This window comes from Pagrus pagrus (assembly GCF_965226575.1).
Source record: "Pagrus pagrus genome assembly, chromosome: 6".
In the NCBI taxonomy this organism is placed as follows: Eukaryota; Metazoa; Chordata; class Actinopteri; order Spariformes; family Sparidae; genus Pagrus; species Pagrus pagrus.
This window is the reverse complement of record NC_140190.1, coordinates 21,568,024-21,594,881: the sequence shown is the minus strand read 5'-3', so window position 1 is coordinate 21,594,881 and position 26,858 is coordinate 21,568,024. Positions and strand designations below refer to the sequence as shown.

At 39.3% G+C, this 26,858-nt stretch overlaps 4 protein-coding genes across 9 annotated transcripts in view; 3 read left to right on the top strand and 1 right to left on the bottom strand.

Annotated features, from left to right (window-relative positions):
• mast3b (microtubule associated serine/threonine kinase 3b) overlaps positions 1-4,415 on the top strand; it is a 38,956-nt gene extending 34,541 nt beyond the window's left edge. For all 4 annotated transcript variants that reach the window (XM_084356127.1, XM_084356128.1, XM_084356130.1 and 1 more), the window contains one exon: positions 165-4,415. In XM_084356127.1, coding sequence (XP_084212253.1) covers positions 165-1,246 — 1,082 coding nt within the window. In that variant the 3' untranslated portion in view covers positions 1,247-4,415. The remainder of the gene's footprint in view (positions 1-164) is intronic.
• A 1,377-nt stretch (positions 4,416-5,792) lies between these two features.
• On the top strand, positions 5,793-8,966 carry ndufa7 (NADH:ubiquinone oxidoreductase subunit A7). The gene is made up of 4 exons (XM_084354451.1): positions 5,793-5,901; positions 6,153-6,202; positions 8,311-8,448; positions 8,739-8,966. The coding sequence occupies exons 1-4, from the start codon at positions 5,851-5,853 to the stop codon at positions 8,824-8,826; spliced, it is 327 nt and encodes a 108-aa protein (XP_084210577.1). The 5' UTR covers positions 5,793-5,850; the 3' UTR covers positions 8,827-8,966.
• A 429-nt stretch (positions 8,967-9,395) lies between these two features.
• Positions 9,396-24,803, bottom strand: LOC311258303 (methyltransferase-like protein 27). 3 transcript variants are annotated; one of them, XM_084354458.1, is made up of 6 exons: positions 24,305-24,799; positions 18,720-18,882; positions 12,113-12,241; positions 10,535-10,670; positions 10,263-10,355; positions 9,396-9,866 (listed from the first exon to the last, which is right to left on the bottom strand). In XM_084354458.1, the coding sequence occupies exons 2-6, from the start codon at positions 18,834-18,836 to the stop codon at positions 9,616-9,618; spliced, it is 726 nt and encodes a 241-aa protein (XP_084210584.1). In that variant the 5' UTR covers positions 18,837-18,882; positions 24,305-24,799; the 3' UTR covers positions 9,396-9,615. The 3 variants fall into 3 exon arrangements, with proteins under 3 accessions (XP_084210584.1, XP_084210583.1, XP_084210585.1); XM_084354457.1 differs by having other exon boundaries at positions 18,720-18,856; positions 24,305-24,796; XM_084354459.1 differs by lacking the exon at positions 12,113-12,241 and having other exon boundaries at positions 18,720-18,856; positions 24,305-24,803.
• Positions 24,804-26,004: 1,201 nt separating this feature from the next.
• Positions 26,005-26,858, top strand: part of LOC311258101 (low-density lipoprotein receptor-related protein 8-like) — a gene marked incomplete at its 5' end in the record, with an annotated part of 17,157 nt that continues 16,303 nt past the window's right edge. Inside the window, one exon of the mRNA XM_084354149.1 lies at positions 26,005-26,059. Within this exon, the coding sequence (XP_084210275.1) occupies positions 26,005-26,059 (55 nt within the window). The remainder of the gene's footprint in view (positions 26,060-26,858) is intronic.

The following is a 26,858-nucleotide window of genomic DNA, read 5'->3' as shown; positions in this document are numbered from 1 at the left end:
GTGAGTGTTTTTATGTATCGGTTGACTTCAACGTCTGAAAACTAGGAGTCAGTAGAGGCTTTTTGGTTCTGTTATTCGTAAATATGGTAAAATATCGAGGTTTCTGTACCTTGTGATGTGTGAAACGTAAACGTAAATGTAAATGTTTTTCTTCTGCTTCCCAGACAATAACTCCCCTCAGAGCACATCTCCTTGCTCCAGTTCTCCCAGTTCTCCGGCTGCACACATCCGGCCCAGCTCTCTCCACGGCCTGGGCTCCAAACTCAGCACGCAGCGCTACACTAAGGTGGGCCGCCGGAAGTCGACCAGCAACATCCCCCCCTCGCCACTGGCCTGCACTTCCTCCTCAACGTCTGCCCAGCAGCTTTCTCCACAGCGCTCTCCCTCTCCACTCTCAGGCTTCGCCAAAACCCTTCACACCTACCATGGCAAAACCTTGTCCCCACCTACCATCGTTAGACACATTGTCCGGCCCCGCAGCGCCGAGCCACCTCGATCTCCTCTGCTGAAGAGGGTTCAGTCGGCTGAGAAGCTGTCTGGTGTGTATCATGGTGATAAGAAGTCATATGCTCCCCGCAGGCACACGCTGGAAGTGCCGTTTTACTGTGAAGGGGACCTGCTCGGTGACTCAGAGGCGGAGGGTGCCTGTGGAGTCGCTTACATCGGGGCGGATCACAGTAGGCTGGGGGGATACATCGGCAGCCAGAGGATGCGGGACTCTGTGATTGAACGATCAGAACAGCTGGTCGTGATGCGAAAGCTCAACCTATCAGAGCGGCGGGACTCCTTTAAGAAACAGGAGGCGGTGCAGGAGGTGAGCTTTGACGAGCCGGAAGAGAAAACCAACACCACAGTTACGGTGACGACCACAACTCCAAAAGCCCAAACACAACAGCAGCAGCACAGGATGGCCTGGGTGCTCACTCGACCCCAAACCAGCGAGGAGGTGGAGCTGGAGGTGCCGGTGGTGAGGAGGTTCACACTGGTGCCCCAGATTGCCGTGCAGGGTTCAACCGAGAGCGAGCAGGATGAGTGGGAGCCGTGTTCAGATGGAGAGGAAACCAATGAGAACCCTGAGCTGGAGGCAGCCGTCACTTCATCTCAGCCACAAGAGGCAGGAGGTCCTCTTGGTGACCGCAGCGGTCTGAAAGCAGAAACCACCCCTGCAGGTCCTCAGGATGGACTATCAAAAGAGAAGACTGAGTGCAGAGAGGACAGTCCACAAAAAGGGCATCTGAGAAAGTGATTCAATTGTTTCAATCGCTCATATGTTTTCCTTCAAAAGTTTTGAACTCATTTACAAACTCTTCGGGCTGGGAGGGAGTGGAAGATTTTACTTGAATTTTGTAATTGTAAATATTTGCCTCAAGGCATTGCAGATGTTCTGGTCTTATTTATTACATTTGTAAACTATGATGAGTTAGTAACAGGGAAAGAGGGAAGTTCTCATCAGTTGAATAGCCAAGGCTCAACATTTTTGTATCCATAAAATCTGGTTTTATGTCTTTCAACTGGATTGTTTTGGGTTTGTTTTTTTAAAAAAAAACAAATGTCTATTTTTAAATAGATAGTCTCGGTACAGAGTAGTTTGATATTGCTGGGCATAATTGTTGAAGGACCAAAAGGTACGAGAAGTTTCTTTTCTGTGTCAGTTTAGATCTCAACAGTGCAGCTTCCAATAGTGTAATACTGCTGTTATCTGGATCTCCATAAACCTAAGAATGACCTCTGGTTCACACTGTCAGCAGCATGGGTGATGTGTCATTTTCTGATTGATTCAGCCAAACTCTTCAGCTGTATCTACAGTATCCAATGACAGTTCTGATGTATTTGCTGCTTTGCTTCAGTCTTTAATAGCACTACATCCTAGACGAAAACAGCAAAGCTATCAAGCACTCATTAGCATGTTAGAAAAAAATGCTCAAGTTTGGAAGTTTCTCAAAGCTGGGAAGTTTTGCTCAGCGGGAATTCTTTATTTTGCTAAACAATTGTTCAGGAAACAATCAGATTAGTAGGTAAAGAAGACTGAATCTGACAGAAGACAGACATGAAGACATCAGTTGTGTGGCCCATGTTTCTCTGACAACTGTCACATTTGTTAGAATTGAAAGTACATCCATGGACTTGTTGATCTTGTTCCTTGCAGTGTGAATTTAAGGTCACCGCATCATTATTCTTGAATGTGGATGTCGGTGCAGGGTAATATTGCACTTGTGATTTAAAAGTACAATCTGTAATGGAGCCAATTTAAAAAGGGTATTATTATGTGCCATGATATGAGTGCAGTGTCCTCCAAGCCATATCTTTGATCAACATGAAGATGTTTCCACGTGTTTTTTCCCCACTGGTATCTCAACACCTCATAAAAATGAAGTTGAGGATGAAGTTCTGGATGTCGCAGAACATGACACTCTGCGTTGTGGCTGCTCGATATAAACTTTGTGTGAATAAATCTCAGATTAGTTGTGAATTGAATTTCCTGCTCTCATCTGTAAACACTGGTTCGGCAGCATGGCTCCGCGTCTCGCTGTGATAACTTTTACTCCAACTCAAAGCATGCAAATTGCTGGAAAAACACTGAGCCGCTAAATTGAAGTCTACGTCTTCTTCGGAGCCTTGGAGGGAATATCTTTTTGTTTAAAACATTTTGGTATTTATTTTTTGGTCTTTAGTAACAAGACATTTTGTACCTGGAAATGTGCTGGATCCTCGTGTAATTTTTCCTGAAACTGTAGCTTTTGTCTTTGCTTTTGTTCTACATAAGCATGTAAGAGACACCATGCCTAAAAGACCTGTTCCTACCTAATTTACTGTGTAGTGATGTTTACATGGAGGGGGAAAGTGCACTAATGTATTTTGACATGATTTTTGTAAGTGAATGTTAAATGGCAGAAGGAAACCCTACATCAAATCCAAACCCAGGGCTTCTTTGAACAAATGTTTTATGTCTTTGTATTGTACAAATATTGGTGTATATTTTGATAACATGGATGTGTAATTCCAAATGTGTTAAAGGACATGATATGCACAATGACAATTTGAGGCACCAGGATTTTGGGATGTCTTGCTTGAGGGAATGGGTGGTTTTTACAAAAAAAAAACCCTTGTTGGGATTCATACCAGTATTGCACATCCAGTACAGACTGGATGTACTTCACATTTTTCCACTACAGAGATGGAGTTTTGAGGTGTATTGTCTTATTTGTCAGTGGCTGTTGCTGGCTTTTGTACCGACTTTCTCTCGAGTCTTCTGTTCTTAAAGTCCTTTTGCAGTCTGACAGAATTGTTTACAATGAACCAACATGCTATGTACTGTACAGACATTTTATATTCTGTGGCTGTATATGATGAGACTACTCTCTTTGATACCTTGAAAGAACACTCAAAAACGTATATCTGTTTGTGTTTGGTTCTTTTGAAACTGTTCATTAAGAGTTATTTAGCATCAAGCTGAGACGCATTTAGTGTTTTTACATACACCTAAGTAACTAGCTTGAAAACCCCTGTTTTCATAGATGTAACTGAGCAACCCAGTTTATTAACAGAGCTATAGTCGTGGTCAAAAGTTTACAAACACTTGTAAAGAAAATGTACATCATGGCAGTCTTCAGTTCCAATGATTTCTGCAACTCATTTTTCTGTGATGGAAAGAGAGGATCACGTACTACTTTTGACCAAGAATATAAGGAATGCAAAGAAAATCTGGCATGTGTACATTTAACCTGGTTAGTAAGGTTTATTTTACATGTGCGTATTTGAAAAAAAAAGATGTAATGCAGGGAAAAAGTAGAGCATTGAATAAGAACATTACTGGAGGTGCGTGCATGTAAACAAAAAATGACTAGTATCTAACAGGCAATTTAACACTATTCGTAAGCTTCACACACATTTGCACAGTAAGGGACAACCGTCATAATTAAAGATGAGATCACTAAAACATAAAATATGATAGTGTTACTTCCAAAATGATATGACAGAACTCTTGGTAGAAACCTTTTTACGGTGCACGTTTACCTGATTTCTCCAAATAACCTGGTTTCTTATTTGAATGTAAATGTAGTCAGTGCTTTATTGATCTCTACTGGTTGAAAGCTTCAGATCTGTTTCACGCCTGTGTAACCACACTGAACAGTGATGTAACTGTGACAGATGTGTACAGTAAACAACTTCAGCCACTGGAGGTCAGCAAAAATGAGATTCTCAGCTGGTGTTAAACTAAACTCTTACAGGACGAACTGGCAGGTCAAACTGTTGTACATGTGCATGTGTTCTCCTGTGGACTCTTCTGTTCAGTGCATGCTGCATGAGACAAGCACACATTTGTGATACTTGATTGCATGGTATACCGGCCTTGTCGCCCCTGTACTGTGTTTTCTTGTGCAACAAATAAAATTTGTATTTCTCTTTGCCTCAGACTAAGTGCTGGTGGTTGAGTTTAATCTACTTTATCATTGTTCACTACAGAGAATTTTGTTTAGTCACGTAGTGTACGCACACAGCTCTGATGTGGTTAAATAATAAGGTGTATATAATTATTTGGCTATAACTTTATAATATATAAAAAATGTAGGGTTACTTACCCACACTGTTAGACTTCCTTCTTGAGCAAGACCGATGCTCAATATTAGGAGGTAAAATAAAAAAAATATTGATATATACACAAGATTTTGGCAGTGATCCCGCAAATGTGGTTATCAAACACTTGGGACAAAGACGTGTAACAATGAAGTTTATTGTCTTAAATTACAACATTAAACTACACTGACTTTAATGATTATAAATTATTACAAGCATTTTTTTCTGCACTATAATCTCTAAAAAGAACGTTTTCATATTGGCACATGTGGGGCAATATACACTTCTCAAAATCAGTTCGCGACACATGTAATTTCAAATTAAATGTGTCGCATCATTTTTGGGGACCAAAAATATTGACAAAACACCAGAATAAAGATGTCACAGAACAAACAAATCAACCCCCAACTCATTTTGAGTGGTTATATATCAGCCAACTGATGTATGGGTCAGGCTCTACTTTTATCTCACTTTATTTTCTATGAAATCATCTGACCAGAAATATATTTAATGTTGCCAATATATGATATAATCTAAAGACATTATTACAGTAAATTATATATGCAATTCAGATAAACCCAGACAAACCGAATGTTAATCAGTGCGTCAGGGACCTATCTAATTGCCTTTCTTTGGAGAAGACTTGTGCTATTAACCTGAGGTCTGTCAAGAAATATGGAGATGTTTCTTCTATTTTATGGAAAATAATCCTCTGGGTCCTGCACTGAGTAATTAAACGAATCTTCAGATCGTTGTTGGAACATAATACTTGTACTTTTCTGTTGTGTATAATGTTTTTATAAAATGTTGTTTTTGACTGTCCTTTTTCATCATGACCTCTGTGGTTTAAACTTAAATACCAGGAAATATATTTGTTTTAAAAAACAAAACAATAACCAGGGCCGGAGCTACAATCTCAGCACAATGAGTAATTTTAATGTTTGTCATCTGAAAAAACATCAATAAAATTGCAGTAATCAGGTGACAAATTACTGTAAATACTGTTACTGTACTGTACAAGTTTTTACCAGAAATTTGCTAAATACTGACCACACAAAAACACAATTGACTTTATTATTCACTAGCACTGTACATGCTGTTAAAAATGAAAGGAAATGAGGATGGAAACTCAAAAGCATACATGTCAAAGCTGTGCTATCTGATCTGTTTATCATTGCAGCAGTTCTGTCTCCAGACCAGCAGGTGTCAGTGACGTGCTGCTGAGAAAAGACATTTCCCAGAAGAAGTCCTCCTGTGTCCTTCACAACAGCAAACATGGCGACTGCGACCAAAATCATCCAGAGGCTGCGAAATTTTTTATCTGGGGTAAGAAAACACAACCGCTGACAAACTTTATGTCCGAGCCAGGACGTAGTGCGAAAGAAATATGAGTTTATCTCTCCGGGTGTTTCCTTTTAATGAACTCGCTAATGTAACTGGCAGACGAGCTAGCTGGGTGACAGCTAGCTAAACGTGAAGGAAGGTAGCGCTAACACTGTTCATGTGTTGATACCGTGTGTGTGTGTCATTCAACAAATAAAGTAAGAGCAGTTAACACAATCGTGTTTCTTTTTCAGCACGACCTGCAAGCCAAACTGCAGCTGAGATATGAGGAGATTGCAAAGAGGTAAGACTAAATGTGTTAGAGTTAGCTTGTTTGTTAAGTTAACTCAGCTTTCCCCACAGTGTTTACACTCAGCTAAAGATAGTCTTATTGTCTCGAGAAACACCGAGAATCATTTAGTAGTACAGGTCAGGTTGGATCACAGGTGATGATGGCAGCTCATCAGGGGGTTGTACTTGAAGCACTAGTCTGCAGCAGCTTTATCACTAATCATGTAAATCATCCCACGAGTATCTTAAGTTGATTTAATTTCTGCTACCCCCAAAATAGACAGGCTCTAGTGTTAATATGTCTTGAAATTGGCCCCTCAATCAACATTTACTACCCGTGAAATGGTAATGGTCTGTATTTATATAATGCTGTGCTAGTCTTACCGAACACTTTAAGTCAGCATTCACACACTGGTTGCACCATGCAATGCAATGTGCCACCTGCTCTTCAGCAGCAGTAACAATTCACTGATGGAAGAGCAACCTGGAGTAAACTGGGGTTGAGTATCTGGGAATTGAACCACCGCTCTACCTCCTGTTAGCCACAGCCACCCCCACGTTTGTTTTCAACTAGTCTCAGTGAATCTTATCAAATATGTCTGCTGATGCCTTAAAGGATAAGCCACTGTGCCAGCTTCTATAAATCATGGATCTATATCTCAATCTGACCATCCTGGATCCTATTTCATCATCTTACCAGTAATTCAGTAATAACCTGCCGACACAGCAACAACCCAATCGCCAGAATAAATGTTGCCAATGTATGTTTTTGCAAACCACAGATATGTTGATACTTTATTTATTTTATTTTATTTATTTTAATGATTATTTGTTTAGGGACAAAGTATGTAGCATAACCTGCCACACACCACAGCATTTATGAACAAAGCTAATTTGCAATGCCGTCCCTAGATCAAATCAAATCAAATCAAATTTTATTTGTATAGCCCAAATTCACAAATCACAGTTTGCCTCAGAGGGCTTTACAATCTGTACAGAGACGACACCCTCTGTCCTTCGACCCTCGATTCGAGTGAGGAAAAACTTGCCCCAAAAAAAAGCCCCTTTAACGGGGGAAAAAAAATGCGGAAGAAACCTCAGGAAGAGCCACAGAGGAGGGATCCCTCTCCCAGGACGGACAAACGTGCAATAGATGTCGCATGTACAGAGCAGATCAACGAGATCACAATGTATACAATTATAATGGATGGTTGACAGGAATGAAAGTACATAAAGAGGTATTACAGCAATAATAATGAAATGCACATAATGGAAATGTGATTACTAGTAATAACAGTAGTAGTGGTTAATGGTATGGATAGTATGTAGTAATGCATTAGATGGGCCTTTAAAATATATAAAAACTCAACAAATACATAGAGTACAAACATGAACTCGGCGAATAATATGCACAAGATAATACAGACGCAACAATATAAACGTGTAGTACATAACAATAAAACGCCATAAAACACGAAGCACCAGATCATTCATGAGTACATAACTGATCCTTTTCAGAAACTGTTTCAGTTTGAGTGTAATTCACGTTTCTTTAGGTTCAGCTGTTCAACATTGTTGTGACAATGCTGTGCTTATGCTCCGTTAAGGTTTAGGCACAAAAGCCACTTGGTTAGGGTTAGGAAAAGATCATGTTTTGGCTTTAAATACCTGTTTTGGTCACCACAAGCACGGCTGGAGAAGTCCCAAGGTGTCATTAAAAACACCTAGTCTTGTCACCATAAGTACAGATGATACAAAGATGGCCCATTTTCCCATAAAAATATCTGTTTCTATTCCACTAACACAGCTGGAAATTGTCTCAAACTGCAGTCACTGACTTGGCAACCTTCTTACTTGTAACTCCACCTCCATGCCCTCCACCTCCCTATATGAAATTCAGGTCGTAAACCTGTAATGTGCACGTGTTATGACACGTTTTGTAGAAATGTCAGTATTGTATGTAACCTGTGAAATGTACATATGTGAACGTGTCAGTGGTTTGCAGAAATGTTAATTGCTACCATTTTATCGTGGTGACTGGGTAGCACACACATGCAAAACAAAGGAAAGGGTCTGTGATCCTAGCATACATTCTGTTTACAATGTTTTCTTTTTCTATAGGACACAGCCACCACCCAAACTGGCAGTAGGCCCGAGCCACAAGTATGCTGACAACTACTACTTCACCAGAGATGGACGCAGGGAGGCGGGACCCCCTACTGTAGTCATGTCTTCACAGAAGGCTCTCACCGCTGGCAGGTAGATACCTCAATCAGTGCATTTTCATGTTCAGTAATAATTTGATTATTACAAGAGAAGGACATTACATCCGTTATTACAACAAAAAAATTGATGATAATGTTAAATTAAGGGTAAAAAAAAGTAGAGCAAGCAAACCTCTAATGCTCCTACAATGCTCTGATGTTTTGATCTGATGTCTTCTAATGTGAGCTGAAACCTCTTTCTGCGGAAGTGTGAAGTTAATAAAACAACTATTGATATCTTGTGATTAAAATGTATCTTTGGAATTTTCTTTTGATCTCTTCTAGTCAAGTTGCTGAGGCCCCAAAGCCTCCAGTGACGCCAGGTGCTGCATATAAGGAGCCATCACTCTCCACAGACCAGCCGTACCTCTGAGCAGCAGGATTAACCCCTTCAGCATCAACAACCTTGTTTCTGCATCCAGATCTGGCCTGACAGAGGCAGAGGCCTGACCACTGCGTGCGTTGGTTGTGTCCTGTACAATAGAAAATGTGAATAAAATGTGTTCTATTTAAGTTTTTTGTCCATCTGGTTATTGTGGTGGTGTTGTGAATTGGGTAAGAGGACATGAAAGCTAGGCTGAACCTGGTCTTTCAAATGAGGCAGTCCAGTCTACAAAGTAGACAACTTTTTTTTCAATTGGCTGACTGAGTGTAAATACGAGGGATTAACTCCCATGACACGAAATAGAAAATTCAGGATGTCTTGTGCATAATTCTTACTTTTTTTAAGTCTCTGTGATACTGAAGAACTCTATAATATGCAGATTAATTTCTTGAGTAATTGATTGAATTGTTTTTTGAAAATTACAGAAAAAAAATCACTTTCACAATGTTTGTGTTGTCAAACGAAAAGTCCAGACCTCCAGAAACTATTCAAGCTTAGTTATTTAATGAACCGAGTCAAAAGAAGGAGGAACAAAGATGTCAATCCTCACATTTCAGAAGCTGGAACCATTGCATTTATTCATCAGAAACATTTATCCATGTTTTATAAATCCTGCATATTACAGTATTTAATATGTAGTGGAGTAGAAGTACAAAGTAGCAGAAAATGGAAATACTCAAGTAAAGTACAAGTACCTCAATTGTATGCATTTCCAGTACTACAGTAAAGTTAACAACATGTTGCCATCTCTTCTGTACTGTACGATTAATTGTCAATTTAAATTAATGGATTGATGGATTTCTTGTACAGGTAAACAGTCCCGCTGATGTATTGCTTCTCCTGCTCGTCTTTCCTGTCTGTCTCAGTATTCAGATGTGGGTTTTCCATGTATCTCTCCACCTGTTTGATTCCCACCAGACTCCACAGCCCCCCCTCCTCCATCAGCTGCAGCTCTTTCTCCAGATCCTTCCTGTATCTCTCTGATGTTGTCAGACTATGGTTGCCTCTCGCCATACAGATGAGACCTCCTGCAGACAACAGGTTTGTTCACATTGCACTAGAAATAACCCAAACATGTTTCAAAATAAATGCAACTTCTAAATATTTTTCTTTTTAAATGCTCATATTTAATCTAAAAAATCAAGTTCTTTTCAAGCCATCTGTCTCAAGTCCAAGTCAAGTCTCAAGTAATAAATATCAAGTCAAAGTCAAGTGTTTAATCAGTGTGAGTCAAGCAAGTCTCAGGTCCTCAAATTTGAGTCAGCTACCTCTCCTTGTTAGTGTCATGGATGGATTACTGAACGGTCCTACTGGGTACCCAGTCAAATATTACTGACGACACTTCCATGGCAGTCAGAGTTACCTGCTGAATGTGAAGACACATGAGCTGTGCAGACTCATGCTAATGGGTTTTAGCTGATTACCTGGTTTGGCGGTGTGGCAGAGCTCCCTGACAACGCTAACCGGTACAAAACCAGCATCCAGACCGCCGACAATGATCACCACATCAAACATACCTGAAACCATCACCAGAAGAGGAACAAGAACCAGTGACATTACAATTATAACTCCTTTATACACTGTCCTCCAATTTATTGTGAGAACGTTTTTGAAATATTAAGATGAAACCCTCATATTTAAAGATTAGCTGCGAGTGAATCAGTGTGTGTGTGTGAGTGTGTGTGTGTGTGTGTACCAGTCTGTGCAGGCAGTCGTTCTGTTCCCATTAAGGCCAGTCTGAGGTCCTGATAGAGGCCAGTCTCAGCAGCCTGGTGTAGCATTCCTTTACTGCCGTCCACTCCCACAAAGTGCCTGAAGCCCAGTTCAAACATCTGAACACAAATGGGAGTCAAACAGCACAGTGAGTCACATCAGAACTGACATGATAAGACTTAATGTCACAGGTTCACAATATCTGTGTAGGAAATGATTAGGACATTAGTCTGTAAGTCTGTAATTTAGTAATAATTATAGAGACAATGTTGCTGTTGTCAGTTAATTGATTACACAGCTCACATTTCACCAAGAGCCCCAGAGATGGACCCATCGTGTAAAGTAAGGGTGTGTTCAGACCAAATATAAAGAGAATATTCGGCTTGCGTTACACGCACGAGTTTGATGGCTAGATTGTTAAACTTTTATTAGCGTGACGTGTACCCAGCTGGGGGAATTTCATGAACCCAAAGCAAAAATCTGTGATCTGACTGCCATAAATGGATCAAAAGGACGCTGAAACAACAACTTCATAATGCCACCTTGTAAAAAGCCAGAATTCATGCTTCTTCAGGTCTGTTGGCCAGTCAACGAGCAAACAACTTTTAAAATGCTTGTTCCCTGAATGGAGTTTGGATAAATCAGAGCTATGCTTTGCTGAGACATATTTGCATGACTTACCGGGTAGTCTGACTTCCTCGCTCACTTTTTTCCACACCAGCTCCTTATTTAATCTTGTCTCAGTACAAGCAGATGTGTTATCGTACAGCTCTTGGTGTCTGCAAACGTCCACGATTACTGATTATTATCCTCTCCTCCATTGCTGTTCATGAATGTCCGGACATCATCGACGTAAACGTCAAGACGTCAGTGTGAGTGTCAATGCTGATAGGCTTTAACGACACAGCGTCACACGAAAGCGTCGTTTGTGATTTATATTTGCTACTAACGCGGATGATACCGGATGATACAAACAGGCAAATTTTGCATCATTCTCGCCGCTCTGTGCAAATAAATGTTTGTCTTTTCACTGACTTTGGGTAATCTAGAAGCTCTACTGATTCGCCCCATGTTTGGTCTGAATGCCCCATTACATGTTGCATTTGATCAAATGAAAGTGAATCTGCTTTTTTCCCATTTTTATGTATCTATTTGCCTCCTTATGTATCTATTTGCCTCCTCTTTAACTAGAGTTATTTCAAGATTACAGTCTGTCTTTAACCTTCTTCAGATATATCATGTTAATAATTATCAACAGAATGTAAATAAAAAGCACCTTTGACATTATAATGTCTATGTATTGTGTTCCAGAGATATTTACTGAAGGTAGCTTGCTAATGAGCTAGCCCCGAACCGTCCCAGTCCTAGCTCAATGCTAACAGTGTAAACACTAACACTCCCCCTGGTCCCTGAGTTCCCAGTCCTAAGCACTACCTGCACAGCTAACTAAGGCCAGCTACAGTCAGCGGTTACTCTGGTGATATGCTCGCTATTTGTTTTGAGTTTGACAATTTTCTAGATAATGCACCATTAAAGTGGAGTTTAAAGTTGATAGTCTCACCAGTTTAGCGACCCATCCAGATCCGCAGGCCACGTCCAGAACCAGAGCATCCTCTGGACTCCCAGAGAAGTTCTCAGACAGGAAGTTTACTGCCAAGTTCGGTGCTCTGAAGCTCAACAGGTGCAGATCCTATTTTAAAAAAAGACCTGGTACTGTTTCTTCAGCAGGGTTCAGTTCAAACTTACAAACTGTAATGTCTGTTGTTGCTGCCCTGTTAAGAATCTTCAGAGCCAAATAGTTCATCAGGCTTTGTTGGACTGAAGCGCGTCTAAAACTCTACTTGACAGACGTTTAGCACATAGGAAGGGTAATGGTGGCATTGTAAGGGGAAATAATGCAGCAGATGAGGCAGCAAAACTTGCATCCAAATGGCTATTTTGGTGCCGCTGGTGTCACTAAAGCCAGTCACCACCCCAGAAGACATTATTCTAATGCAGAAAGAGGCTGGTCCATATGAGCATAGCATCTGGCAGCAGAGGGGGGCATCACAGAATGAGAAGGGCTGAATTGGGTGGATGCTTTTCCACTTGCACTAATGAGCTATAGCATGGCAATTAACAGAGCCACTCACAAACCCTGCATGAAATGTTCACAGGTCGGCCCCTGCCTGCATCACACTTGAGAGGGCCCCATGAGGGACCCCCGCTTGAGCAGCTGCAGACAGAACTGAAGGAATATATGAAACATCTAACTGCCATACATAAAGCTATCTACCTACAGGAAAAGAGCAGGATCCTGATTCCAGAGAGGCCAGTGGTGCCAGGGGACCAGGTCTACATAAAGGTCTTTCGGAGGAAGTGCCATGAGCCAAGGTGGTCTTGGTGACCTTGGTGTCCAGGTGGTAGGAAGCATGACATGGTATCACCTGAACCACTTCACCAATGCTAGACCAGCTCCAACACAGAATAAGTCAAATAAAGTGGGGGGTGGTGGTTAAGATTCATCTGTTGGTGATAGTGATCTGTCTGGTGTGGATGTTGCCAGGAAAGCAGGCACAGGAGAGACAAGCGCTGCACAAACCTGAAAACCCCCACCCAGACACCCACCTTGCCATTCCAGAGCGAAGCCAAAAGACATTTGTCATAAAGTATGATGCAACCACACAGTACCGGTTCACGCAATACGCACACTACGCACATTGCGTAGGGCCCCGCAAACTAATAGAGGCCCCGTGAAAAATAAAATAAAAAAATAAATAAAAATAATAAACGGAGGGACTAGTCCGTGTTTGACCTACATTAACAGGGCGGTGAGCCCAGGGTGAACCCCGGTCTCCGTGTGCATCTTGCTGGCTTCTATCATTTTAGTTGTAGTGTAGTTACAACTGCACTTATACAAAATGGAAAGTAATGGATAAATATTGACTAAGATTAAATTTTGTTTGCTTGGATAGCCCACAGGCAAATATAGATGCAGATATCTTAGTGAATAAATAAAACTTGTGAAATATTATGACAATGGTGCTAAATAAATAATAATTATATAATAAATAATAATATAAATAATTACCTACATTTGAAGTATATGAAAGTAAAACAAGTGCAGCCAATTTGATGGTAAAAAAAATGATCTTCCATGTCCCAGGAACGTCTGAGTGGTTTGGCCATCATGAGCATCAACCATGATGTGGGGAAGCAAATATCATATGACGACATTATTGATGATTTTGCACCCAGAAAGTGCAGAAAGGGACACTTTTAATGGTGAGTTATTGCAAACATTAACATGTTTACATGACCAACATTTAAGACTGTATTTTTGTTTGTTTACACATTTAGTTTGATTTGATTTGTTCTGATTTGGTCTGAATTTATTCTTAGTTAGACCAACAGCTGGCAACAGTGCAATATGTTTAAAGGGGGGAGGGGTGGAAGCACTGGGTGCCAGGTGCAACTGTTGAACATTTTTGGAGTTCAGTTAGGAGGGCCCCTTAGCAGAATTTTGCCTAGGGCCCTGTAGCGCCACATTATGTAAAAACGCCCCATTATGCAATAACGCCCCATTATGTAATAATGTAATAAATGTTCACTTCATTATGTAATAACGCCGCATTTTGTAAAAATCTGCCACATTTTGTAATAAAATTCTTGAATGCAATATGTAATAAACTTTGCCGCATTTTGTAATAAGTTCTTACATATTGCATCAGTAATTACAAAATGCAGGTGTTGCACTTTTTTTGTCAAGAAAATGTAAGAATTTGGTGCATTATGTAATAAACCACCAAAATGGATGTCTTAATTAGAAAAAAAACATTATACCATCAGAACGACATTGACTTTAAGCATACTAGCATGAATCGTAAATATGAATTAATTTTAAAAACTAGTAGGAAAAACTGAACTAAAACTGCACTAAATGAGTGTTACTGGCACGAACATTATCGGTGCACTGAAATGTTGGAAGACGTACACACATGCAATCTGGATTATGTTATGCAAATATTAAATGTGATAGAAAGCAGACAAAACACGAAAACAAATATGGAACAGAAAAAAACTGTATTCCAGCTCCATTTCTTTAATGCAACATTGATGTCCTTTCCTACAGTGGATAAAAATAAATGATCATCAAAACTAAACCAACTAAAAACAACGTAAATAATCTTTTGCATCAAAAAGATATATCTCTAATCATGTTTATGTAATTAAGAAAAGAAGGCTATAGACAATTGACTATTAACAAAAATTTACTTTAGACTTTAGAAAAAACGAGTGAATGAGGAAGTGAATCCATGAATCCACCTGGATAGTCTCAGTTTCATTGACATATTTATACTGTCATTGACATTTCATGCTGACTGTGGAGGTTTGTCTGATCCGAGCGTCTGATTAGAGGCCGCAGCGTGACGTCGGGCCCGTGGAGCCCTACATGTAGGTGTCCCTCCAGCTCATCACGTTATAACGTGAAACTTTTCAGTGTGACACTCTACCTGTTGTGTTCTGGCTTTGGTTATTTCATGAACACAGCTTCTAAATCTGTCTGGCTCACAATTTATGCTACAAAACAGTGACAAGAAGATTTAATTTGATTTGTGTCTGATGGTTTGAGAGACAGACAGACAGACAGACAGACAGACAGACAGAGAGAGAAAGAGAGAGAGAGAGAGAGAGAGAGAGCTTTGGTCGAGAGACATAGATAGTGAGCAAGCGCCGGTTAATCAGATGAATAAAAAGTTATATTCTGATGGTTACATTCAGCACATATAGACACAGCCCCAGCAACCCACCTCACCCCCCATCACCCCACACCACCTGACCCAGTCTGAATCAATGGTCTGAAAACACACTTCTGCCCCCTCCACCCGAGACCAACTTATCACGTTATAACGTGAAACTTATCACGTTATAACGTGATACTGATTTTTATTTTATTTTTTTCTGGTATGGCAGCAACACCGTTTGGTACTTCCGTATATAAGTCTACTACAGTAAACAATTTCAAATTTATTGAGCGAGTTACTTTTTGCTTTGCTAGAATTTTGAGAAAAAGTTGTCAGCTCTTGTCTGTAGACTACGTTTCACTCATATATATTGTGAGGGTTTGTTTTACATATCCTATAACTACAGATAAAGGGCAAAATTTGTTACATTTTCTGTTCCATATTTGTTTTCGTGTTTTGTCTGCTTTCTGTCACATATAATATTTGCATAACATAATCCAGATTGCATGTGTGTACGTCTTCCAACATTTCAGTGCACCGATAATGTTCGTGCCAGTTACACTCATTTAGTGCAGTTTTTGTCTCTATGAGCTTTCAAACACATTCTCAATGAATTCAGTTATATTTGATATAGATTTGACCAATGAAACATCCTACTAGTTTTTAAAATTAATTCATATTTACGATTCATGCTAGTATGCTTAAAGTCAATGTCGTTCTGATGGTATAATGTTTTTTTCTAATTAAGACATCCATTTTGGTGGTTTATTACATAATGCACCAAATTCTTACATTTTCTTGATAAAAAAAGTGCAACACCTGCATTTTGTAATTACTGATGCAATATGTAAGAACTTATTACGAAATGCGGCAAAGTTTATTACATATTGCGTTCAAGAATTTTATTACAAAATGTGGCAGATTATTACAAAATGCGGCGTTATTACATAATGAAGTGAACATTTGATATTTGATAAATCTGATATACAGTGAAAGATACAACCCCCCTTGTTACACTAAGTGTGTTTACAAAGTGAGAATATTGAGGATTTGACTTTTTTCCATGAATGAATATGCTCATTTACAATTGACTCTTTCACAGCATCTTCTGTTTTAAGAAAACGTTATGAAAACAAAATAATAATACCACAATTTCTTTGAGTGGACTACTGGTCTCTTTTACTTAACATATACAATGAGTTGATTTTACATTTGTCTTTTCATTTTTTACATTATATTAGAATATTATACAAGTAACAGGGTTGACAACAGTTACCGTATTGGTTATACTGCTTTTTTAAGTTACAGTTATGGCTATAATCAAGTTATAATGGGACATTCCTAAATCTTTCATTCAACATGACTAATCTGAATATTTTTTTTATTAAAATAAAAAGATCTTAATCTATCTAAAAAGATAGATCAGTATAGGTCAGTAACCTCAACAAATTGTAGCCTGCCTATCAGTAGAATAAATAGAAAAACATGATATTTAGGTATGAAACCTGCAAAAACATGTAAATCCTATTGGAAAGACAAGTATATTTTCATGTACACACAAAAGCATATACTTTCGTCAACCCTGTTACCTTAGAATGGTAACAGGGTTGACGAAAGTATATGCTTTTGTTACGGTAACAGGGTTGACGAAAAATGTTATTGGCAGCCATTACTAGCCATGTGGTAAATGTAATGACACCACATGGTGTGCATTCATGAGAGGCTTAAATGTTGTTATATATGTACATTTAAAATTTCAAACAAATAACTTTTTAAAGTATGCTTTTGTGGTAACAGGGCTGACACAATGAGCTCGTCCCCCCCTGTAAGACATTACATAACTCAAAGAAAATTCATTAAAAAAAAGGACACTCACTTGTTTTTTCACCATCAACTTCATGAAAGGCAGATGATTTCACTACCTGGAATGATGTAACTTTCGGAACAGTCCATTATCTCTGAAGGGGTGTTTTCATTGAAAGTAACAGGGTTGACAACAACCCAGGGACCCGAGTAAATTGTTGTTTTTTTCAACATTTAACACATATTAAGAATAAAATCCACTCATGAGTAATGAAACAACACTTGAGGCTTTATATAGGTTTAAGTTTTTATGTGATAGTTTGACTTTTTTGGCCTTTATAGCTAGTAAAGGTAGACAAATCATACTGTTGGACAGGCCATTTTTACATTTCTTGCAAGATGCTTTGCACAAAAAAGGGTTTAAAACTCTAAAAACAAAAGAAAAAAACTTTTAATTAGTTTGTATGTTACTAGGCTTATCAAGGAAACTAAACTATATATATATATATATATATTTATATTTATATATATATATATATTATTTATTGTTTATTCAGATTTACTGAGCAGTTTTGTTGGAGGGACACAAAATGGCAAGTTTTCGTATAACCACCCACATAATGTGGCACTACAGGTCCCATGGAGGTCTGAACCGGCTCTGCAACCACCCACCCGTCAAACATGTTTTCGAAGACCACATTTCAACCCATGACTCAGAAAAGAGAGAGATTGAAAGGCCAAGAGATAGCAATGTCACAAACCTCAAAACTCAGGGATGTAGCAACACTAGGATTGTTTTGAGACTAAGAGAATGCTAATATGACAACGGGAAGAATAAGAAAATATATTATTGCCTATAATCAAGTTGACGTTTGATTTATATTTGAAGTATATTGAATTTCATTTTTAAATTATATTTTTTACTTCAATTACATTTTTGAGTTACATTTCTGAATAACATTTTTGATCAGTTATACACTCAACTGCACACTGCAGGCAAGTGCTGACTTTGATATGTTTTTTTTAATGCTTACATCACATCTGTTACTAGCATCAATCAATTTATGGCAAGTTTGTATTATACATAATAGCCAGTGCAAGCGGAAACCGTGATTGTCCAAAATTATCTTGACAGTGACAACGGGGGTCGTAAGGGAATATTTTACCTAGATATGCTATTGTTAGTTTTTCTCTTCCTTACTTGCGTTTGGTTGGGGGTCAAACAGGATCCCCGAAGTGGGAAATATATTGTGTGTAAACATTACTGAAGCAAAATTCACATTGAGATCTTAGTCTTGTTATTTCCTTTTAATTGGGACATTTTGGTTTCATAACAGGTGAAGTGTGTAGGCCTTGTGCTGCTGAGGTGGAAAAACGGGAAACAAATGTCTACCTACGATCACATCAATATTTTTTTGATTCTGTATAAGAGGAACACACACAATTTTCTCTCGGTTTCTTTGCAATTAAACTAACTGGAACGCACAGGCTGCAAACTATTTTTTCTTGAAGACACATTTCTACAACGAACAGAACCGACAAACTGACAAGAGAGAAGACCAGGACTTAAATACACAAGCGATAACACACCAAAAAACTCAAACTATGAAAGTTAGATTGGTGGAGGGTCTTTAAACTGACCTCTTCATATTTTTCTGCCCAGCTGTCATAGAACTCCACACAGTCCTTTGGATCAAGACTTTTACAGGACTGACATGCCACCTTCACATCGTCCACAGTTCTGCAGGGGTCTGACATGATGAGGGAACGACTACAGCCTGTTGGAGGAAGAACATAGTTCTTACTGTCAGAAGAAGAAGAAGAACAACAAAAAAGAAGCCATTCAATGCAGCCCACAACTTGTCACCAATGTCCAAAAATTGTGCGCTGATGTTGGTCCATCATGGTCAGATCATTCTGTTATGTTATAAGGTTACACTCGATGGACCCAAGTGCAGACACACAGGAGGCAGGATAGGGAGGACGGTCGGTCCGTGTGCGTTTCGTTAGTTTGATTTTTCCTTTAAACCGAACTGTCAGAAAACGAAAGTAAGCTGGTAATTTGGTTTTCCGATTCAAACCAAAAACCAAAAAAAACTGTTTTTTTCGGTTTTTGGTTTTTGGTTTTAAAACGAAAAAACGAGGAAACCAAAATCAAATTACGGTTAAATTTTGATTGTCTTTTCGTTTTTTGATCTTAAACAGCACATTAAGGCCGATGACAGACCGGAAGTGTCTGAACTTCAAAATAAAAGCCCAGTGAATTAAGTTTTAGCCGTAGACGGTAGATGAAATGCCTATATAAAAAAAAATCTTCTTTGTAAATGTTGTGTTTTGAGCACATTAATACATATTCAAAGCTGTGTTTATTTTTACACATTAGCGACAAGCTCATCGTTTAGTTCATCTTCTCCTCGCTGCGCTGGGGCTCTGTCGCTTCGCTTCCATTCAGTCAGATCATTTTCACAGCATGTTCTGCCGCCCGTCTCCGGTCCCAACCAGGCTCCAGACACGGAGCAGAGACTGTCCGACAGGCTGTCCCTCTTTGAAGCAGAGCATGAGGTCAGCTTCACTCCCGCTTCTGATCTTAAACAACACTGAACTTCAAAATAAAAGCCCAATGAATTGAATTATAGCCATAGACTGTGCTGACTCAATCCGACCCTGAGATCTCCCACCCCGGGCATATTTGGCAGGTGGCAGCGGCCCCTTTACGGTTCTTTTCTACTGTCCTGATCGTCCCAGCTACACCCAGGCGCAAGAGGGCAAGAGGACTTCTTGTCCCACCACTCTCAGGAGTTGTAGTGGTAACTGTTAAGTGTAGCCTTAGATGAGGGGATCACCTCCGCCGTGCGTAATAGTCGCGCGTAATGACAGCTCTTCGGCGGTTAAACACAATAAACTGCGCGAATTCTTGCATGTTTGTCTCATGACATGGTGGAACCTACACAGAGGTATACAGACAGGTGGATAGCGGCAAATTGATATGACAGCTGGTTCAGGACGTCTTCGTCCATTTATGGATAAATATGGAGTGGAAGTTGGTTCGTAGCTACATTAACTGAGTGTTAGCGTCACACAGCATTATTATATGCCGAAAACAGTGTAGGCTATTACTGGCTTTGTGTGTGCCTGACAGTCTTATCAATGAATCTACAGTTATCCCACTAGCCTATGTCCGCCCATTGCGAAACTCATTCCGTCGCCAGCAAGCATACAAATCATAATAGTATCATTGTTAAGATTATGTCAGTGACAGACTTCGTTCCAGTGGGATGTTTACAGGACATTGAGTGTAAATCCTCTCTCCACACTGGAGATCCAATCACAACCTTTATTTTCCCCTTTTAAAATCCATGTTGTTCATTTACCAAAAAACACCAGCAGGTGTCGCACTGCGAGCGTACCCTCAAGGTCATCTCATCCGAAAAGTTTCATAATTTTTATCCATACTTTGTGCTAAACAGTTTAATTACTACACATGTGGAAGTCTGATTAAGTGTCATAATTCCTCTCTGTAAACCCCCCCCCCCAAAAACAAACCCACTTCACATCCATTGAGTCTGGAGTCTATAGGCAGCCAGCTCACCTGTGAGGCCTTTGCCGTGAGAACAAAGGAGCTGGCTGGCCTCATCCCCAATTGTTGAGCTGTGTATTTGATGTGACTTACCCATTTCTGTTCCACACACACTTAGTATATTTAATAGTTAAAGAAGATTATTGATGCTAATTTCTACCCTTTATTAAGTTTTAGCTGAGTTTGCTTAGATTAAGTGTCCTATGTTCAGTTGCTAATTGACCCTGATGTTTGAGTTGTGTGGATTAATATTTTGCTGTTCTTTCATTTATCCTTCCTATCAGAAAGCAACCAGCTTAACAATAAATAACAATGAACTGGATCCTCGGTGTTTCTCCCTTATTTTAACCAACAACCCATTGCGTTGGTCCACTCCTACCAAAGAACCAGTCTCTTCACCACACACAAGTCAATATTTTTCTCAAGGAAATTTAAATCGAACACAACTGGACTTGGTTATTTGTCTTAAAAAACGTTCCACCTCTCATCGCATCTGTCCAGACTGGATCTGGTGTTAACTATGACCCGGATAAATGAGAATATTCACAGGCTTAAGTCAATATTTTACCAAATGAGAGTGACACCACTATCAGAGCTTATAATAATAATAATAATAATAATAATAATAACTAGAAAAATTGTATTTCCTGCGAAAATACAGTGTGAATGCTGATTGCTGAAGTGATTTTGCAAAATCTGCTGAATGTGCTGGAAAACACTTGCCTCATCCACAAAACATGCATAAAACTATGAGAATGAATAGTCAAGAATTTGCAGAAAAAGCTGATTTTTTCAAAAGCTGAAAAGGCAGAAAGGCTGAAAAGTAATAGGTTGAAAGAGCTTAAAAAGCTGAAGATTTTGATAGTTGAATGGTTTCTATAGCTGAACATAAAGCTGAATATTTGAAAAAGCTGAAAAGGTTGAAAAAGCTGAAAAGGTTGAAAAGCTGAAAAGGTTGAAAAAGCTGAAAAGGTTGAAAAGCTGAAAGTAATAGGCTGAAAAAGCTTAAAAGGCTGAACATTTTGATAGTTGAAGAGTTTCTATAGCTGAACATAAAGCTGAATATTTGAAAAAGCTGAAAAGGTTGAAAAGCTGAAAAGGTTGAAAAGCTGAAAGTAATAGGTTGAAAGAGCTTAAAAAGCTGAACAGTTTGACAGCCAAACAGTTTCTGTAGCTGCACATATGCTGGAGCAGTAGCAGAACCAAAGTTGAAAATGTCCCCATAAGAATGAATGGGAAAACACCTCCCAAACACCTGCAGGTTTAGAAAAAAGTGTAATGGTTATGGCCAAAATATGTATACAGTGAGTAACAGGAGACATTGCTGAACCATGTGATGTCTTTTTTATTTCTGTAGAGTGAAAAATGAGGGCACAAGAGCGAGAGACAAAACCGGTACCGTCTGCTCCACTCCAGAGATTTAGGCTCCAAATTAACACTGCGCCTTATGGGGGAGTTGCTGGAGTGCTTGCCGCTCAAGGGCTTCCACAGCCAAAAGTTTAAGTCCTACATCTGAAATAAGATGATCATATGAAAGCCAACAAGATTTCCTACATTTCTATGTATATATTGTCTATGTGAAGTAAAAGCTGTGGGACCCAAATCAAGCTGAAGAGAGTTTTTTCTAAAGTTTTTCCAGCTGCTCTCCACTCTAGCGGTGATGTTCCGCACTCTAGCTCACGCAATACACACCCATTATAAACCCAGAAGAGGAGCTAAAAATCCTTAAAACTAAAACTGTGATAATTTCAAAACCGTAAAAGATTTTCAAAAACTAAACACATGCCTAATAGTTCAAGGTCTTGTGAATATTTTAAAGTTGGAATGGTGTCTCTGGCTCAAAGTATGAGGGAGCAGAAGAGGTTGAAAGTGGATGAGTTTTGAGGAGGATTTGAGGATTTTCCCATTTGTTTCCATGTTAAATTTTTTTTTGAAAAAGCTGAATATTTGAAAAAGTTGAAAAGCTAAAAAGCTGAACAGCACAAGGCTGAAAGAGCTTAAAAAGCTGAACATTTTGATAGTTGAACGGTTTCTATAGCTGAACGTATGCTGAAGTAGTAGTAGAATGAAATTTGAGAAAATCCTCATAAGGATGAATGGGAAAAATTTTTGGTTTTAGTTTTGAAAAAGCTGAATATTTGAAAAAGTTGAAAAGCTAAAAAGCTGAAAAGCACAAGGCTGAAAGAGCATAAATAGCTGAACATTTTGATAGTTGAACGGTTTCTATAGCTGAAAGTATGCTGAAGTAGTAGCAGAGCGAAATTTGAGAAATTCCCCATAAGGATGAATGGGAAAATTTTTGCAGAAGAAGCTGAATATTTCCAAAAGTATAATAGATAGAAATGCCAAATTGACACGCCATCATGTCCTTAATGAGCTGAACATTTTGATAGTTGAATGGTTTCTGTAGCACAAAATTTGAAGGAGTAGAAGAGAGCCGAAAAACGTACGGAAGAATAATAATAATAATAATAATAATAAATTCCAGAAGAACAATAGTGTGAATGCTTTGAAGCATTCACACTAATAATACACCTGTCTGTATACCTCTGTGTAGGTTCCACCATGTCATGAGACAAACATGCAAGAATTCGCGCAGTTTATTGTGTTTAACCGGCGAAGAGCTGTCATTACGCGCGACTATTACGCACGGCGGAGGTGATCCCCTCATCTAAGGCTACACTTAACAGTTACCACTACAACTCCTGAGAGTGGTGGGACAAGAAGTCCTCTTGCCCTCTTGCGCCTGGGTGTAGCTGGGACGATCAGGACAGTAGAAAAGAACCGTAAAGGGGCCGCTGCCACCTGCCAAATATGCCCGGGGTTGGAGATCTCAGGGTCGGATTGAGTCAGCACAGTCTATGGCTATAATTTAATTCATTGGGCTTTTATTTTGAAGTTCAGTGTTGTTTAAGATCAGAAGCGGGAGTGAAGCTGACCTCATGCTCTGCTTCAAAGAGGGACAGCCTGTCGGACAGTCTCTGCTCCGTGTCTGGAGCCTGGTTGGGACCGGAGACGGGCGGCAGAACATGCTGTGAAAATGATCTGACTGAATGGAAGCGAAGCGACAGAGCCCCAGCGCAGCGAGGAGAAGATGAACTAAACAATGAGCTTGTCGCTAATGTGTAAAAATAAACACAGCTTTGAATATGTATTAATGTGCTCAAAACACAACATTTACAAAGAAGATTTTTTTATAGGCATTTCATCTACTGTCTACGGCTAAAACTTAATTCACTGGGCTTTTATTTCGAAGTTCAGATACTTCCGGTCTGTCATCGGCCTTAATGTGCTGTTTAAGATCAAAAAACGAAAAGACAATCAAAGTTTAACCGTAATTTGATTTTGGTTTCCTCGTTTTTTCGTTTTAAAACCAAAAACCAAAAAACGAAAAAAACAGCCTGAATTTTGTTTTTTTTGTTTTTTGGTTTGAAACGGAAAACCAAATTACCAGCTTACTTTCGTTTTCTGACAGTTCGGTTTAAAGAAAAAATCAAACTAACGAAACGTACAAGGCAACACAGGGAAAGACAGACCAAGACGGAGGATGATGACAGGTGAGGGGATCAACCGGAAAAAAAACACACAGGAGGAACTGAAAAGCATGATGCGACGCACAAGGGTAAAATTTCAAGCAGTCTGAACTTACCTGTGTGGATGTTTCAGGTAGAGAAGCAGGTGTGATTGTAGTCACTGAGGCAGCTTCATCAGATCTCAAAAGAGAGGGGCTGATTGTTGGCATCTGCTCAGACAGGTTATGTCAAAAATACCATGAAACGCTTGTCTGAGCAGGTCTGAAGTCCGATCTGCTGCTAATAAGAACTGAAGAAAACTGAGGAAGCCTCTTGGATGAGAAGTGAAACGTCTTCAAGAAACTGAAACAAGTCCAGTTGCCTACGATATAACACTTAGAACCACCATGACCTGGATGACTGAGATCCTTCATCAACGTCTTTGAAGTAAAAGTAGCATAAAATACTCGAGGCTCACTTAGCTAAAGTGCAAGTTCTTTCATAGGAATGTGAATTGATATTTGTGTTTTTCTTTCAGGTCAATGTAATCAGAATTTACAACTTTCAGATGTAATACTGATTCATTTGATGCGATTAATTTTCCTCCTAACTAATTAATCAGTTATTTAATTGATGAGTGGAGGTGGAGGCGCTTTAACAAGCGCTTTATATTAATGCATACATGTAGTGAATGCTGAAGAACCTCTGAGCCCAAAACTACCAACAGAGGACTGCCTGCACATTTCAGAATAAAATCTGTTCATCATATTTCTTACTGCAAAAACATCTTTGAGGGATATTGTTATTCAGGAGTGGGTAATTTTAGGTCACTGTTCTTCCACCACATTTTTTTTTCAAGGTGCATCAGGTGACTCAAAAATTAACTGTTTCTCCAGAATCACCCAAGAAGGTAAAGACACTTTTCTGTTGTGAGTTTTTGCAGTTGATGACATCAACATCTGCAGGAGCTTCACTGCAGTGGAGGGAGAAGAACTGATATCTTTGACTGATCGTAAAAAACTCTGCCCCAAAAAGATTTAATTTAATTAAATATTATATTGCATTAGATATTACATGTACTTAAGTATCATAAGTACAAGTAAAAGTAAACTGATTATTGACCTGTCAAGATACAATCTGTGTGTTTATTGTCTGGTTGTCAATGAAATAATAAGAAAGATAAATTGATTTAAAAATGTGCTGCTTTGGCTCTGATACAGCATGTAATCTGTAAAGTAACTAGTAACTAAAGTTATCGAATAAATGTAGTGGATTAAAATATTTGCCTCCCAAATGTAATGAAGTGGAAGTATAAAGTGGCAAGAATGGAAATACTCAAGTAAAGTACAAGTATATCAAAGTTGTCCTTAAGTAAAGATGCAATTAGTTACATTACATCAGTGGAAACAGAAAACTCAATAAACAAGTTATCAGTGTTTTTAACCTGGAAAGTAACTAAGTACATTTACTCGAGTACTGCACAGGTTACATTAATGAGTATTTCCATTTAATGCAACTTTATACTTCTACTCCACTACAGCTCAGAGGGAAATATTGTACTTGTACTCCACTACATTTGTCTGACAGCTTCAGTTACTAGTCACGTTTTAGATGACAGTTTTCATGCCAGTGGAGTGGAAGCAGAGGTGTAGTCCAGGGTATACGCGGGTATACGGCGTATACCCACTTATTTTTCAGTCAGCATTGCGTATACCCACTTCTAAATCCCCCCTGTGTTTCCCCTACCGTTGTATAGGGGGGGGCGCCCCGCCCACCGGGACCCCCCTGAAAGTCAAGTTAATTTCATTTCCACGTTTTTAACGCACTCAAAGTGATTATGGCGAGGCAAACGTTAGCTCTGCTGCTAGTAGTAGCAGCATGGCAGTACGATTGTGAGATCAATGTAGATCGGAGAACTGTTGGCTGATGTTTATCGACAGATTGTCACACTCTACAGCCAATGGTATCGTTAACAGTGTGTGCTCGCCTGACCAATGACAGTGTAGAGACCCACACGGGGCGGGATCTCAACACGGAGCGGCGCTAAAGTTTAGCTGCTTAGCTAGCAAGGACTCGTCGCGCTGCTACGTTATCAGCTGAGTTTAGTCAGCACGTGAGAAGTCGTCTGACACGGAGAGTCTCCTGTTGTGTGCTACATGTGTGAAATAACAACTATAGTCTGGACTTTGTCTGCAGTGTATCTGTGTAAACGGCTTCATTCAGCGTCTCTCCCTCCCCTCTGGCACCGTGAGTTACCATGGTTACAGGACCGCCCTGAAACTTTATAATGATGATCAATAAGAAGTGTTTGGTTAGTTTGACTGTACAGAGTCATGAATGTTGCCTGATTGTAGCTCAATGCTGAAATCTTGTATTATAACATACAGAGCAAAGCCTCAGAGCTTCTTTGATTATTAACATGTTAGTGATGACAGAAAGTGATAACTCGCCATCAGACTGACAAGGCTGCAAAAGTTACTGTTTGTATGATGTATTTTTCTGTTAAACGACAAGAGGCTCACTTTAAACAATATTATTTTTAATAATAATAATGATGATGAGAAGAAGTAGAAAAATAGCTACTGAAAAGCTCTGTAGATGGTTGATTATTTGAAAGAGTGAAACTTGAGAGAAGCTTGGCAAAAATAAAGAAACAGATTGATTTCATAGATTGAAAATTTCATTGAAAAG

Coding starts and splice junctions, on each gene's coding strand:
- ndufa7 (XM_084354451.1), top strand. CDS start 5,851: ATGGCGACTGCGACCAAAATCATCCAGAGGCTGCGAAATTTTTTATCT. Junction 5,902..6,152: donor TGCGAAATTTTTTATCTGGG/GTAAGAAAACAC, acceptor TTTCTTTTTCAG/CACGACCTGCAAGCCAAACT. Junction 6,203..8,310: donor TATGAGGAGATTGCAAAGAG/GTAAGACTAAAT, acceptor CTTTTTCTATAG/GACACAGCCACCACCCAAAC.
- LOC311258303 (XM_084354458.1), bottom strand. CDS start 18,836: ATGTCAGACCCCTGCAGAACTGTGGACGATGTGAAGGTGGCATGTCAG. Junction 12,242..18,719: donor GGGCAGAAAAATATGAAGAG/GTCAGTTTAAAG, acceptor TTTTTAAAATAG/GATCTGCACCTGTTGAGCTT. Junction 10,671..12,112: donor CTGGATGGGTCGCTAAACTG/GTGAGACTATCA, acceptor ATTTGTGTTCAG/ATGTTTGAACTGGGCTTCAG.